The following is a 14411-nucleotide window of genomic DNA, read 5'->3' on the forward strand; positions in this document are numbered from 1 at the left end:
GTGAATATAAAGCTACACATACATTGCCAATTACTAAATCAATAAGATCATTAGTACCGCCACAGAAAAAAATAATAATCTAATTAAGTTCAAGGCCGGGTAGCGATAGTTTTAGAAATGATTGTTGATTTGAAATTCATTAAATATTTTTCAACGCAGTAAGTACTAAAATACAAAGGTTACTAAATTTTCGCACAACTGATGTAACACTAAACATTTGTTTTTTTTTTTTCAAGCTTTATATTGACTTCACTTGTTAGTATGTGTGGGACAAATCTTGCAACTAAATTTTAGACCAGTTCTCCTCAACCGATTGAGCTGAAATTTGGTATACTTATGTAAGTACGATGACAATGCAATATTATGGTACCATTGACCTGGTCTGTACAACTGCATTTCAGAATAAAGCTTGTTTTAAAAAAAGTTATTTAGTCATAAAAGATGTCATGTCATGAGTCAGTTTTCACCTGCTGCTGGTGACGGAAAATACCTACCAACATGAAACACGCATCGTCGTTTCAGCCGAAAGACGTCCACTGCTGGACAAAGGCCTCCCCCAAGGATTTCCACAAAGACCGGTCCTGCGCCGCTTGCATCCAGGTACTTCCCGTGACCTTCACCAGATCGTCGGTCCACCTAGTGGGAGGCCTGCCCACGCTACGTCTTCCAGCTCGTGGTCGCCACTCAAGAACTTTTCTGCCCCAGCGGCCATCAGCTCTTCGAGCTATGTGCCCCGCCCACTGCCACTTGATTTTAGCGATTCTGCGGGCTATGTCAGTCACTCTGGTTCTCCTACGGATCTCCTCATTTCTGATTCGATCACGCAGGGAAACTCCGAGCATAGCACGCTCCATCGCTCTTTGGGTGACCTTGAGCCTTCTTATGAGGCCCATAGTAAGCGACCACGTCTCAGAGCCATACACCATCACTGGCAACACACACTGGTCAAATACTTTTGACTTGAGACACTGCGGTATTTCGGACGTGAGAATTTCGCGAAGCTTCCCGAACGCTGCCCAGCCGAGTTGGATTCGACGATTAACCTCTTTCTCGAAGTTGGACCTACCTAAACACGCATAAACCTCAATAATTATAAATTACGTACTTCTTTATTCGCGACTTTGATGTTCAATACTCAATTAATATCCCGCATCTGAGTAATGTCTGGTTCAAAAATGTGTTATAAAACCACTTTATGTTGTCATCATTAAGTGTACTATCGAACAAATTAATAATAGTTATCTTTTACGTCAGGAATACTTAATTTCTTAAAAATATGAGAAAAATAAAAAGCTACATTGCTATAGTACCTAAGGTAGGTGTGATCATTTTGTATGCACAAATCACATAAATGTTACACTTTAAAAATCACATTTTTGATGATTTCCAAGTACTTTTCACTAATCATAATAACACTTATTATGAATTTTGTAGGTAAAATTTGTGAACGTCAGAATGGCGGGTGTATGATCACAGAAATGAATTAAATAAATATGATTAATTAATACCTGAGGTGTACCTTGGTGTACCTTTAGTTATTTATTTTGTACTTCCCTAAGACGGGAACAATTACGATTACAAAATGAGCCGCCAACCTGATATCAGGTTGGCGGGTGTATGCTGAAATTGGACGATACATGTAAGTTATGGTATTCTAATATTTATCATTATTTAGTACCTGAGATGTACCTCAGAAATATATTAATACGAACCAAATGCGACGAATAATTAACGAGAAAATCGATACGAAAAATTTGATATCCACCATTTTCTTGATGGCCACCATTTTTTATAAGAAGTTAGAAAGTTGATACCGACACAGATAATACATACCGTAGTATTTTTAAAGTCTGTTTTTTATGACACGCACACTTGTGAATTTGCCAATACCTACCATTAATTTGCTAAAATCGAAAAGTATTGATAGCAGCGCCCTCCTGTAAATGTCATAAATAAGGTTATGCAACAATCAAAACTAATAATCGGGACATCGTCTTCTTCTAATTTTATTCTCTTGTTCTTTTCGTCTAGAGTAGCAAATTAATGGTATTGGAAAATTCACAAGTGTGCTTGTCATAAAAAACAGACTTTAAAAGGGTATGATTTAAGCTGTCACCAATTAAAGTCGTTTTCTGTTTCCTTATTAATAGAGTTTGTCCCCAAAATAATAGATTTGTCACCAAAATCTAGTCACCAAACAATATAAAATCAGTTCCACGAAAAAACACCTAAAATCATGGGGAAATATTTTTGAATGTATTTTAATAGGTTTGTCCTAATTATTGAAGCAAATTAATTTAAAGTGATCATCAATAAATAATATTTTTGTCGCTTGAACATTTTAAAAAGTTTCACTAAAATTAGGAGTTTTCAACGAAAACAGTCTGCCTACTACTTTACTGGACATATAATGCCTCCCCCAAGGATCTTAATTCCCACAGGTAAAAGCAGTATTTAGATGAAAGAAGAACGGTCACGCCCCATACAAAAAAAACCCAGACCCGACAGAAACGAGACATACCTCAGTTTTTTTGTCATGTCTTAATTAAGTTTAATTATATATTTTTTATATTCGAAATCTATGTATAACACCATAATATGACCCTTTGTTTTTGTTCAGGCGTTATACAAAAACTAATACAAAATGCCTATTTATCACCAAAATTGGTAAATGTATGTACCTAAATGTCTATTACAGCTGCTATGGAATGTATTTAGGTGACCTGGAGATACAGCCGGATTATACAGGGTGGTTATACATATGGAACGATAAGTGATCTCACTCGATTATTTCTAAACTATACAAGATATCGAAAAACTAGTTACTGATTCTGAAAGTGCTTCACGAGCTCTTTCAAATGGTACCAATAATAGGTTACAGATTATGGAAGCTGGTAACATTGAATTTTGTAACTTCTCGTTTCCACCCTGTATAATCCGGTTGTATCTCCAGGTCACCTAGATACATTCCATAGCAGCTGTAATAGACATTTAGGTACATACATTTACCAATTTTGGTGATAAATAGGCATTTTGTATTAGTTTTTGTATAACGCCTGAACAAAAACAAAGGGTAATATTTTGGTGTTATACATAGATTTCGAATATAAAAAATATATAATTTAACTAGTTAGGACATGACAAAAAAACTGAGGTATGTCTCGTTTCTGTCGGACCTGGGTCACAGATGACCGTTCTTCTTTCTAGCAGGATAGTAAATAAAACACATACCTAGTTTACGTGAAATAATCAACATTGAAATAAAATGTTACCATTGAATTGGTGACAAAATAACAAATTAAAGGGAATCGCAGTTTGGGATCGAAAATCGATTTATTTGGTGACAGATCTACCATTTTGAGGACAAAGCTATTATTTAAGTAACTAAACTATTATTATAAGAACGATGTTTATATTCAATCAATGCACTACAATTTCTTTGGTGATCCATCCCTTATTTTACACATAATAATATTAACATTAATTTGGTGATTCATACCTGGGAACACATTTGTTTATCTGAGAATGAAAATATTTCGTGGCGATAGATCTAATTGACAGAAAATATTATAGTTCCCCTTTAAAAATACTACGGTATGTATTATCTGTGTCGGTATCAAAATTCTAACTTCTTATAAAAAATGGTGGCCATCAAGAAATTGGTGGATATCAAATTTTTCGTATCGACTTTCTCGTTAATTATTTGTCGCATTTGGTTCGGATTAATAATATTTGTGAGGTACATCTCAGGTACTAAATAATGATAAATAATAGAATACCATAACTCACATGTTTCGTCCAATTTCAGCATACACCCGCCAACCTGATATCAGGTTGGCGGCTCATTTTGTAATCGTAATTGTTCCCGTCTTAGGGAAGTACAAAATAAATAACTAAAGGTACACTAAGGTACACCTCAGGTATTAATTAATCACATTTATTTTATTCATTTCTGTGATCATACACCCGCCATTCTGACGTTCACTAAAATTTTATATTAAACCGCTATGACACATTTTTGTTAGTCGAAAGCGGCTTTTTTAACCGACTGCGCCAGAAGGAGGGTTATGTTTTTTTACTAATGCCCTTGGTTAAAACCACTTGAATGATGTATCTAGTTAAAAGTGGTTTTGACCGATTATGAGTTTTGACTGTAACATATAGGGTGTTTGGTGGAAGGTTAGTAGACAAACTTCGTCGGTGTATAGGTAAGTAATTGTAAGGTAATTTTAAGAATATAATATGTTCGCCTTGACTTGACTCTAAGTGAGCTAGTAGGGTCATTCCATCGTTTCGGGTGTTACGTTCGTACACACATATTCAACAATTTCTTGTATTTTGAAATAGTATTTTAATAATATTAGTGCCTTAATCTGTCCGTTTTTAGTTGTTTTATCTAAATAATAAAGTTTGTGCAGCTTAGAATGTAGGATAACGAAAATATGAGTCGAAAAGTGTGCGTTTCGGGCGTTACGAGATTTTGCCTCTATGTTCTGACTGTTGCTGCATTTACTAGAAATTTAGCGAATTTTCTTAAGGAATCATACCTAAAACTTACAGGACTTCTAAAGTATGAAATTTGCAAACCATGTAACATACAATCACTGTTACATAAAACGTTTTACTATTTTTTTATAATTTTTTTCTTTGTTTCGGGTGTTACAATGGTTCTGTTTCGGGTGTTACGAGTACGAAAATGCAACGCGTTTTATCGATAAAATCGGTGTTTTATTAGTCTCTAGGTACTACAAAATAAGGAGTACAACAAATAAACACAAATAGAGCGAATTCTGGTTTGAAATTACGAAGCAGCTTTTCTTAAAAAATATACAAAGTTCAAGTTTAATTTTTCCTCAGAATATAGCTTTTTCTATTGTTTTTGGCTTGAAATAGCATTACTTTAATTTCTAATTACGATATTTAATGGAAATGTCAAACATCGAGACTTTTTAGCAATACCTTAATTTTAGTGTTAAGTCGACATTTCAAAAATATCTTAAATAGAGAAATATGCCTCCTTTTCCGACGCCAGCGCTAGTGGGAGGTCGAAGGACACTCACAGTAATACTTTTTGACTTCTCCAAGCAATATACACACATTATCGACATATAAATAAAAATGTAATACCCGAAACGTTTCGGGTGTTACAGTTTTTAATCAAGAAAGAAACATACTAAATTAGTATCATGCTCAGATATTAGTTAGTATTTGAAATCATTACTACCATGACCTTACTTTCACCAAATATTGTTATCCTAATCCATGTGTAAGGTACAATAATAAAACAAATACCTGTTTTTTTGTTTCGGGTGTTACATCGCCGAAATAACAAGAAAACACACTTAAAACTTGATGATTATCAATTTTTTTGGGACTATGGCACTATCTACCAATACTATGATAAATACCCTCAAATCATATAGTGGCAAAACGTTTCACAGATTGATAGTTTTTTTTTTAAATCGTATTACCAATAATTAGAGAGAAAATGATCATTAAGACAGTTGACTTAAGTATAGACTTTGAAGACTAATAACTTAAAAATTACTTGTTTCTTGCAGATTTTTTTTGTTGCACATTATAGTTTGGAATGTTTACTTTCAAAATTAATCAGATTTAATGCGAAAAGAACATATTTAGTTTTTTACCCTCGGTAACATTTGTCATTTGTAATGACCCAGTACTTTTTTTTAATTGATATTTTTGTTTTTACTTATTTTTTTCTGAAATTTTACCTAAAAAAACGGATTTTTTTCTCTCTTGTTTTGATTTTATTTATTTGATATTAATATCAAATATGTCTAGTCAAATAAAATAAATTTTAGATCCAGATAATGATTCGGTAGCTAGCTAGTTACGAGCCGCCAAAGTTTTATAAAAATTCAAACCACGAAAAAAAATTCAACTTAGAATTCGATTTAAAAAAAAAACTAAAGGCCGACTAGTCGGGAAAGCCAACTATTCGGCATCATTTGTAGTCGGTTACTAGTCGGCGACTGTTCGGCAAAATAATTATGCAGATTAAACTAATCGGCGCATAATAAATAAAATAAAACAAATGGTAAAAACCACTTGATTTTACTGCAAAAAATCAATCAAAAGTGGATTCGCCTGATTTAAAATTTTAGCAATCGATCTGAATTCCTACAAAGTTATTATTAGTGAAAGAAAATTACGGAAATCATCAAATAACCCCGGTGCGCCGTCGATCGCCTTACTAGTGGGCAGGGTTGCATGGTTCATGATTTAAAATATTTTTATTGCATGATTTTTTTTAATAAAAATCACTGATTTCTTATGTTAATCAACTGTAATGTTCGAAAACAATGTTAATATTAGGTGTAGGTAGTATGAAATTGTCTTTTTGTATGGAGAATCTGAAAAATTTTACTTACTTTAATTTTTATTTTTCGGAACTTCATAACTTATGAACGGGCAACTTTGGTGTTAGTGTAGGGTTATAGTCAACAAGCTATAGATCAAGGGTCAAGTAGTTTGAAAGCTAAATCTGTCAAGGCTTAGTCAAAATCGACCACTTTATGTTTCATTCCATACAACGAAAATGGAAAATATTTTTTTCCAGCCAAATTATTGGTTTTAGAGAAAAACGTTTAATAATATTTATTCATCAGAATAACATACCCTATCGATAGGTATTTTTTTAAAACAGAAATAAAAATCGCTGATTTTATTCCTTTTAATTTTATTAAAATGTGTTTTTAGCAGTAATTTAAGGTTAATTTACATTATTAACGTATAGAATCTTTATATTTTCGTTAAATCTTTAAAGATATTAAAAAAAAAAGTCACTTTGACTTACTTTTTTTTTAATTTTCAGAACCTCATAACTGGTGAACGGGCAACTTTGGGCGCGCGCTGATAGCGTAGGATTATAGTCAACAAGCCATAGAACAAGGCTCAAGTAGTTTCAAAGCAAGATCTGTCAAGGCTTAGTCGAAATCGACCACTTTATGTTTCATTCCATACAATGAAAATGGAAAAAAAATTTTTCCAGCCAAACTATTGGTTTTACAGAAAAACTTGTGCAGCATTTATTCATCAGAATATCGTAACCTATCGATAGGTATTTTTTTCAAATAGAAATTGTAATAAAAATCGCTATGTCCATAAATCGCAATTTCGATCCATAGTGCGGCGGGGCGCTTCGCTGTAGGTAATTATCGGATGTACCGCGCGGAGTGAGCCAGGCCTGCAGTTGTTATTCTTATTTTATTTTATAATTAATATTTGGAAGGAAACATACCTATACAGGGTGGAATTTTGTAATGCCACCTGGAGGGAAAGTACTCTTAATACTGTAGATAGAAAATTTTACTCAAAGGAAACATTCCTTAATTTAGGAAAAGAAAAAGCGATGGATAACTTGACAACATTCAGTAACCAAAAACATAAAGCAACATTCTCAATGTAACATCAGAATTTCTTATGAAACAATAGACAAATGTATCTTACACTGTTGATAATTATCACGAAGCGTAATTATCTTGATAATTTCGAACCCTGGTCATGATTAATCTATTCTATGTAACAACAACCTATCAATGTCAAGACATTAGCTATTTTAACCATTCGATGTAGTGATAGTTCGATCGATATTGTGTGATCATTCGCTATCGCGACATTCGACGTGGCGCGATGGCGTACCATTAGGGTTTGCTCCCGGGAAATCCCGGTACTCATTTTTCCCGGGAATTCCCGATAATCTAATCCTTTATCTAGTTCCGGTACTGACGATGCAATTCCCGGGACTTTCGGTACTTTCGGGACTTCAATAATTTATTTTTGAATGACAATTTTTTGACTAGATGCCATCCTCTTTTTACGTACACACTATCAACAAATGAAAAAATATTAATAATGTTCCTAATTCATTACTATCCTTTTAAGACTGATTGTTTTATCTGATTGTACTTGGGTACTACTTTTTATTTCTTATAATAGCGTGTTTTTTTATAAACCTAATTTAGTTAATTTATGTTTTGTCCCTAACTCTTGTCGCTGCCAGTATTTGACATTGATAGAAAGTGAGAAAACATATTATTTTAACTAAAATAGGTTGATTAAACGATTGTTGCTTTTTATATAAATTAGGTAATTTGTTTTAATAACCATTCACGTGGGGACCGAAATTCCCGAATTTCCCGGTTTTCCCGGTACTGGCTTAGACCTGGTACCGGTAATTCAATAACACTCCTTAGTACCGGGACTTGCAACCCCTACGTACCATTGATATTGACCGTTCAATGCAGCGTTTCCGATGTTGTGACTTGTTGTTACATTCGATGTAACAATTTTAGATGTCACGTAGGGAATCCCCTATTCGGGCCCACGACGCGGTCGATGTAAACAACAACGCATTCTGGAAAATAATATTACACAACCAACTTTTTCTTCCTATGAGCTTGCTTAACATTCTCTTCAAAACAAGTTTTTTTATTTTTTTTTATAATTTCACGAAAAAAGTTGGTAATAATATAAATGGAAGCAGGTGAATATAGGATGGAATAAAGATCAAAACATAATTAATCAGTAAGCTGGTGATTGGCATTAATTATTACTACAACATTAGTAGGCAATTCAGGGTTTTCAATAATAATATATTAGGGTTAGACGTCTTTTAGAATTATTGTTATTACCACTCAAGTGTGTGGAGTAGGTAATTCCTTAAGTAGGATTTATCTATCTGCCCACACCAACGTATCCAATCTCACACGTAGGTAGGTAGATTAGCCAGTTAATTCTTTACAAAATATGGAAAGTAGAATACAAAAGTAGGTAGTTAAATAAAATGTAGGTACCTACCTATAGGTAATAACAAGGTAGGTATCCAATGTATTGATTAAAATATTCAGTAGGTAAGTAATCATATTTTGTGAATTTGAAAGAAACTAGGTATGTAGTCACTCTTACTGTGCTTTAACGATGAGGTATGAAGTTATCTAATTTCCTAATAAATTATAAACTTTACAGCTACAATATGAATTTGCAATGAAATGTTTATTTTTAGACAAGTCCGTTCGTTATAAAGCGAATAATTATTTGACTCCCGCTGCATTGCAACACGCTGTCATTGACGTGCCGGCCTACTCGATTCGATGGTTGCTTGCGCGAGGCTCGCGGCGAGTCTGTTTTTTATCAATAGCGGATAGCGCTTTGTTTGTTACTACCGAAATGTACAACGCAAAACGCCAACGATCCTGTCTAAAAATAGGTCCTATTTACATAGTAATGCAGATAAAAAAATAAGGTAAGTAATACATACCTACTGAGCATTGAACTGTGTATACAACTGCTTAATTACTACCCAGTGGGTTAATTCACCAACCACCAAAATATTAATGAAATTGAAGCATTGTTGGCTAGGTTGAAGAGTATAAATACTGAAAAAAATAAATAAATAAACACATGTGTTACCGTTTAAAGTGCTCCCTTATTCGATCTTCACGAATGTTATCGGGTAAATTGCCAACCCACAGGTGCCGAGTCTCTCTAACCATCTTGCTTCGAGCTCCACATTAGGAATCATTACCCGTTCGCGTCACTACGTGGCAAAAAACAATTTTGCACACAACGGTGCTTTACACATTTTGATTTATCGCACTAGTAAACCATAGACATTGTTTCAAACACTCAAGTTACACTTTGTTAGAAAAACAACACTATCTTTCACTTCACGACATTCGATAATCTCATCACAAAATCCACTTCACTATAAACACACCACGTAATAGACGCGAGCGTACTCGTCGCAGCTCTCGAATTGACAGTGAAGCCAGCTTAGACGCGAGTTTGCCGATAAGCTCCGCCTTCTGACCGCTGCCGCGCAAAGTGGAGTGGGTGGCCAGCAACGGTGAAAATGAAATCACCACCATTGTAATTTCACAACAATGTTATTGGTGAGGACAATGACAATTTTTAAGTAAAAAACTATCAATTTAAACAAAATAGCTGAATACACAGAAATAATATTTTCAACTGCACAATTTTTTTTTTGTATTAGTTGGTTTATGCAGTATTTTCTATTGGAGTGATAATACTCAATAAAGTTGTTAATACAAAAAAACGAATAAAAATTCATTTTACTATTTATTTACAATAATTAATACGTATGATGAAAATAAATAAAACCACCGAGAAATAACGGCAGATTACCTACTGAATTAGAGGAGCGCTGGCCAGCTTACCCTATGTTATTACTGTCTCTTTCTTTTCAAAGTGTTTCCATTTCACTCCAACACGGGCGCGAGTCAGTAGGTGTTGCAGCTAAGAAAAACTACCAATAAATTAGGGAATATAATATTTCATAACATACTTACGTTTAGGTGTATTTTTCTACAGAATAAGATAAATGCTGTGTCATCTACAAAAATTAACTTACAATAATATTATGGAGTTTTCTGACTACCTACTTAACTGGTCATTTTAAAAGACCTATCCAACAACGACTTGATTGACTTGACTTGACTTGACAACGACATGTAGGGGAACTGCGCTAAAAAAAATTTTTTTTTTTTTCAAAAAGTTTTTTTCCCGTTTTGTCGCGATGGTCGGCGTGATTAATATACCTACATACCTCCACAAAATTACAGCTCTCTAGTACAACAGTTTTCAAGTAAAACCTCAGACAGACAGACAGACATATCGAAACTATAGGGGTTCCTTGTCAGGACTACGGAAGCCTAAAAGATGGAGAACGTTATTGTAATTAATAATTTTTACTAACAGTTTTATAAATTCAGTTCGGCGCTGATACACAGCTGACAGCAATTCACAGCACTTCATCGAAGTTTTTTTTTATATTTTTTTAACCAGTTAATTAATTTATAATAAACTAGCTTTCCGCCCGCGGCTTCGCCCGCGTGGAATTTTGTCTGTCACAGAAAAACTTAATCGCGCGCGTCCCTGTTTCAAAAACCGGGATAAAAACTATCCTATATCCTTTCCCGGAACTGGAACTATCTCTATGCCAATCAAAATCGGTTCAGTGGTTTAGGCGTGAAAGAGAAACAGACAGACAGACAGAGTTACTTTCGCATTTATAATATTAAGTATACCTCCGTCTGCTCGTTTGCCTCCTGTCACATAAAAAAAACCTAGATATTATGTAGTATAGATGTTACGGTAAATGTGATAAATGTGAAAATTATGAATAATCGCCGGTTATTATGAATAATCACCTCATGATTTGGTAAATGTGATTAATATGTGATCATTTATGTGTGTATGTTACGGTTAATGTGATAAATTGAAAATTATTAATTTAATAATAACCGGTTATTATGAATAATTACCGACAGTCGCGGTAAAAGTGATAAATTAATCACATTTAACAGTGATTATTTGATAATTCAACCTTAGTACATACTAACAAATTTCATAAAAGAGAACAAAATCTTGTGTACGTGCTCATGCACAGCCAAACTTTTGAACGTTTTGATATCATATATTAATATAATATAATGAGTTTGGAATGTTTCTTGCATAATATTACTTTTCCATGATGCCTATAACATAATGTTTTGATTTAAAGTGAAAAATAGGTTAAGGTGCGGCGGGGATGGCCCTTGGGCCACCCCTAAGCCGCCTTTATATATTATATAGGTACAATTATTTTTTTCATTTTAGTACAACTGCATTTCAGGATAAAGCTTGTTTTTAAAAAAGTTTTATTAAGTTTTTTTTTTATTACAATGTTTGTGGCAAGTCGGTCAAATGGACGAAAACAGGAGCTGGACGGAAAACCGGCGCAACTACCTCGGGGCAGGAAAATAAAGAAACGGTATTTTTGTTTAGGGTCTTGTAAATTTTTAAATGTTGTCAATAATTATGAGTTTGCATTATATAAATAAATAATAAATCAATATTATGTACCTACAAATTACATTTAACATTATGTTAAAAACTTTAGTAAAATTATTTAGCTAAGTGATTGATTTGAATACTTTGAATCGATTTTAAAAAGAAAGTAATATCATCACTAGCGACGTGTAGGTATGGGAGCCATAAACAAAACAGTGCAACAAAAAGTCCATTATTAATTAGTTATGAAGTCTCAGTAAAGCGCCTATATCTTTACCGAAACTGACCGGAACTCAAGGCACAAAATAGAAATGACCCCTTTTATTTAATTATATCACAACATTTAATTGTTATAAATAACTAAGAAAATGATTAATTAAAAACTTGGCTGTGTTGTGGCTGTGTACGGCGTGAAGTCCACAGATTAGAGAGTGTAAAATGGTCTGCCTTTTCTTGAAAAGGAAGGAATCGAACAAAAAGCACACATTCACATGCCAGTCATGGCAAGATACACTCTAATGAACGTGTATTTCTGTGAAATAAATTAATTTGTATTTGAAAAAAGCTATCGGCGCAAGTGGGTTTAAGTGGGTTACCTCCACCATATCGAATTACAAATTATCGAAAATCAAAATATCGAATACGTTTCATCGAACGATCAAAATATCGAACGTTCAGAATATCGAATTTACAAAAATGATCGAATGATCAAAATATCGAATGATTAAAATATCGAAAGTCAATCTTACAACTTACATAGTATACTTGTACGTTGCATAGTATACTATGAAGATGGAGGTAAGGGTTCCTTGTTGACTATGGTACCCACCCTAAAGTGGGAAATAAAAAAAATGTGTATAAGAATAAATGTTTTTTTTACATTAATCATAACGGAGATACGTAAACGAATTAAAATCACTGACATAGCCCGACGGATTAGCAAGCTGAAGTGGCAATGGGCAGGGCACATGGCACACACACACAGAACTGACGGCCGATGGGGCAGCAAGGTTCTGGAGTGGAGGCCACGTACTGGAAAACGCAGCGTGCGACGTCCACCCACAAGGTGGACCGACGACCTGATAAAGGTAACAGGAAGGCGCTGGATGTAGGCCGCTACCTTAGATTAATAAAATCTAATCTAAGGCCGCTACCAACCGTGCGATGTGGAAGTCATTGGAGGAGGCCTATGTTCAGCAGTGGACGTCCTATGGCTGAAATGATGATGATGATGACATAATCATAATTATGACATTTAATTAAAACCTCTATATTGATTTTCCGATATTTTAATCATTCGATATTGTGATCGTATGATCATTAAATTTGTAAATTCGATTTTCTGAACGTTCGATATTTTGATCATTTGATATTTTGATCGTTCGATATTTTGATCGTTCGATGAAACGTGATCGATATTTAAATTTTCGATCATTTGTAATTCGATATGGTGGAGGTAACCCGGCGCAAGTACACTATGCGGAAAATTCAAGTCGAAGCCATGAAGCTAAAGATAAAAATGGAGGCCACACTTGGAACAACAACTTGAGTCAAATACCTACTTATCTCTATCTCGTTCTCTGTGGGCCGACCTCTCTTTTTAGTGTGGACTGTAGTATTGCTATCTCCTTATTTAAATCTCCTAGTAAATTCTTCGAAATAGCCAATTCGCTAACCAAATCAGAAGTTAAACAAATAAATAATTAAATATTTGAACTACGATTTTTGGCGTAATCGGGGTCCTGAAATATTTGTTATGTATGCGCAAGTTTAGGGCCATGTAACTTCTTTACTTGTAGAGATATTTTCATGATTCATTCACAGTTATTATTAGTTTTACTTATATTTTAAAGTTTTATTAAAAGAAAAAAATTTGGAAACTTCTCCATTACGCATCAGTTGAAATGAAAATGAAGCGTGACTGGAGCTATAAGGCTATAACGCGAATGAATTGGAGACATTACAAATTAGAGCAATCGGGATCTAGTCAAAATGCCATGTTCGTTTCCCAGATCGTGTATGTACTGAGCACGTTTATTTTTTATTTATGCTCGGTCCATAATAATACGTCAATGGAGGAAACGATGACAGTTGTCTCTTGGAAAAATAGTGCTTCAAATGAAAAATTGATTGTAGAAAATTATCGATATAATTTAATCGATTAATTACTTATACAGTGTGGAATTTAGTAATGACACCTGGAGCTCTTATTACTGTAGATAGAAAATTTTACTCAAAGAAGATATTACTTTATTTTTGAAAAGAAAGAGAACCAAGTATTCAAAGATTTCCGATTTTTTTTTCGGAAATTCACTACCGAGTGTAAACAAAAAATATAACAGAAGGTAAACTCATGTAATTGTACTTCGCTTTGCATACCTACGTACGCTCGGGTTGTCTTGTTGTGTGTTACGTTTATTTCTTTATATGTAATAGAACAATCTAACTCTTAATACTATGAAAGAAAGACAATAACAGATATCCATGTAATTATGTAGTTATGGTTAGTACGTTATTATAGTAATCGTTTGCAAACAAATACACGAGTAACTAGTAGTATGTAGTTGGGTAGTTGACACCATTATCCAATA

The 14411-nt window shown here is 33.9% G+C and overlaps 1 protein-coding gene across 1 annotated transcript in view; it reads right to left on the reverse strand.

Annotated features, from left to right (window-relative positions):
- The window catches only part of LOC135078683 (protein split ends-like), a 131090-nt gene extending 121310 nt beyond the window's left edge, over positions 1–9780 (reverse strand). The window contains exon 1 of the mRNA XM_063973226.1: positions 9436–9780. Within this exon, the coding sequence (XP_063829296.1) occupies positions 9436–9518 (83 nt within the window). The 5' untranslated portion in view covers positions 9519–9780. The remainder of the gene's footprint in view (positions 1–9435) is intronic.
- Positions 9781–14411: the final 4631 nt, after the last annotated feature.

This window comes from Ostrinia nubilalis, chromosome 15 (assembly GCF_963855985.1).
Source record: "Ostrinia nubilalis chromosome 15, ilOstNubi1.1, whole genome shotgun sequence".
NCBI classification, from domain to species: Eukaryota; Metazoa; Arthropoda; class Insecta; order Lepidoptera; family Crambidae; genus Ostrinia; species Ostrinia nubilalis.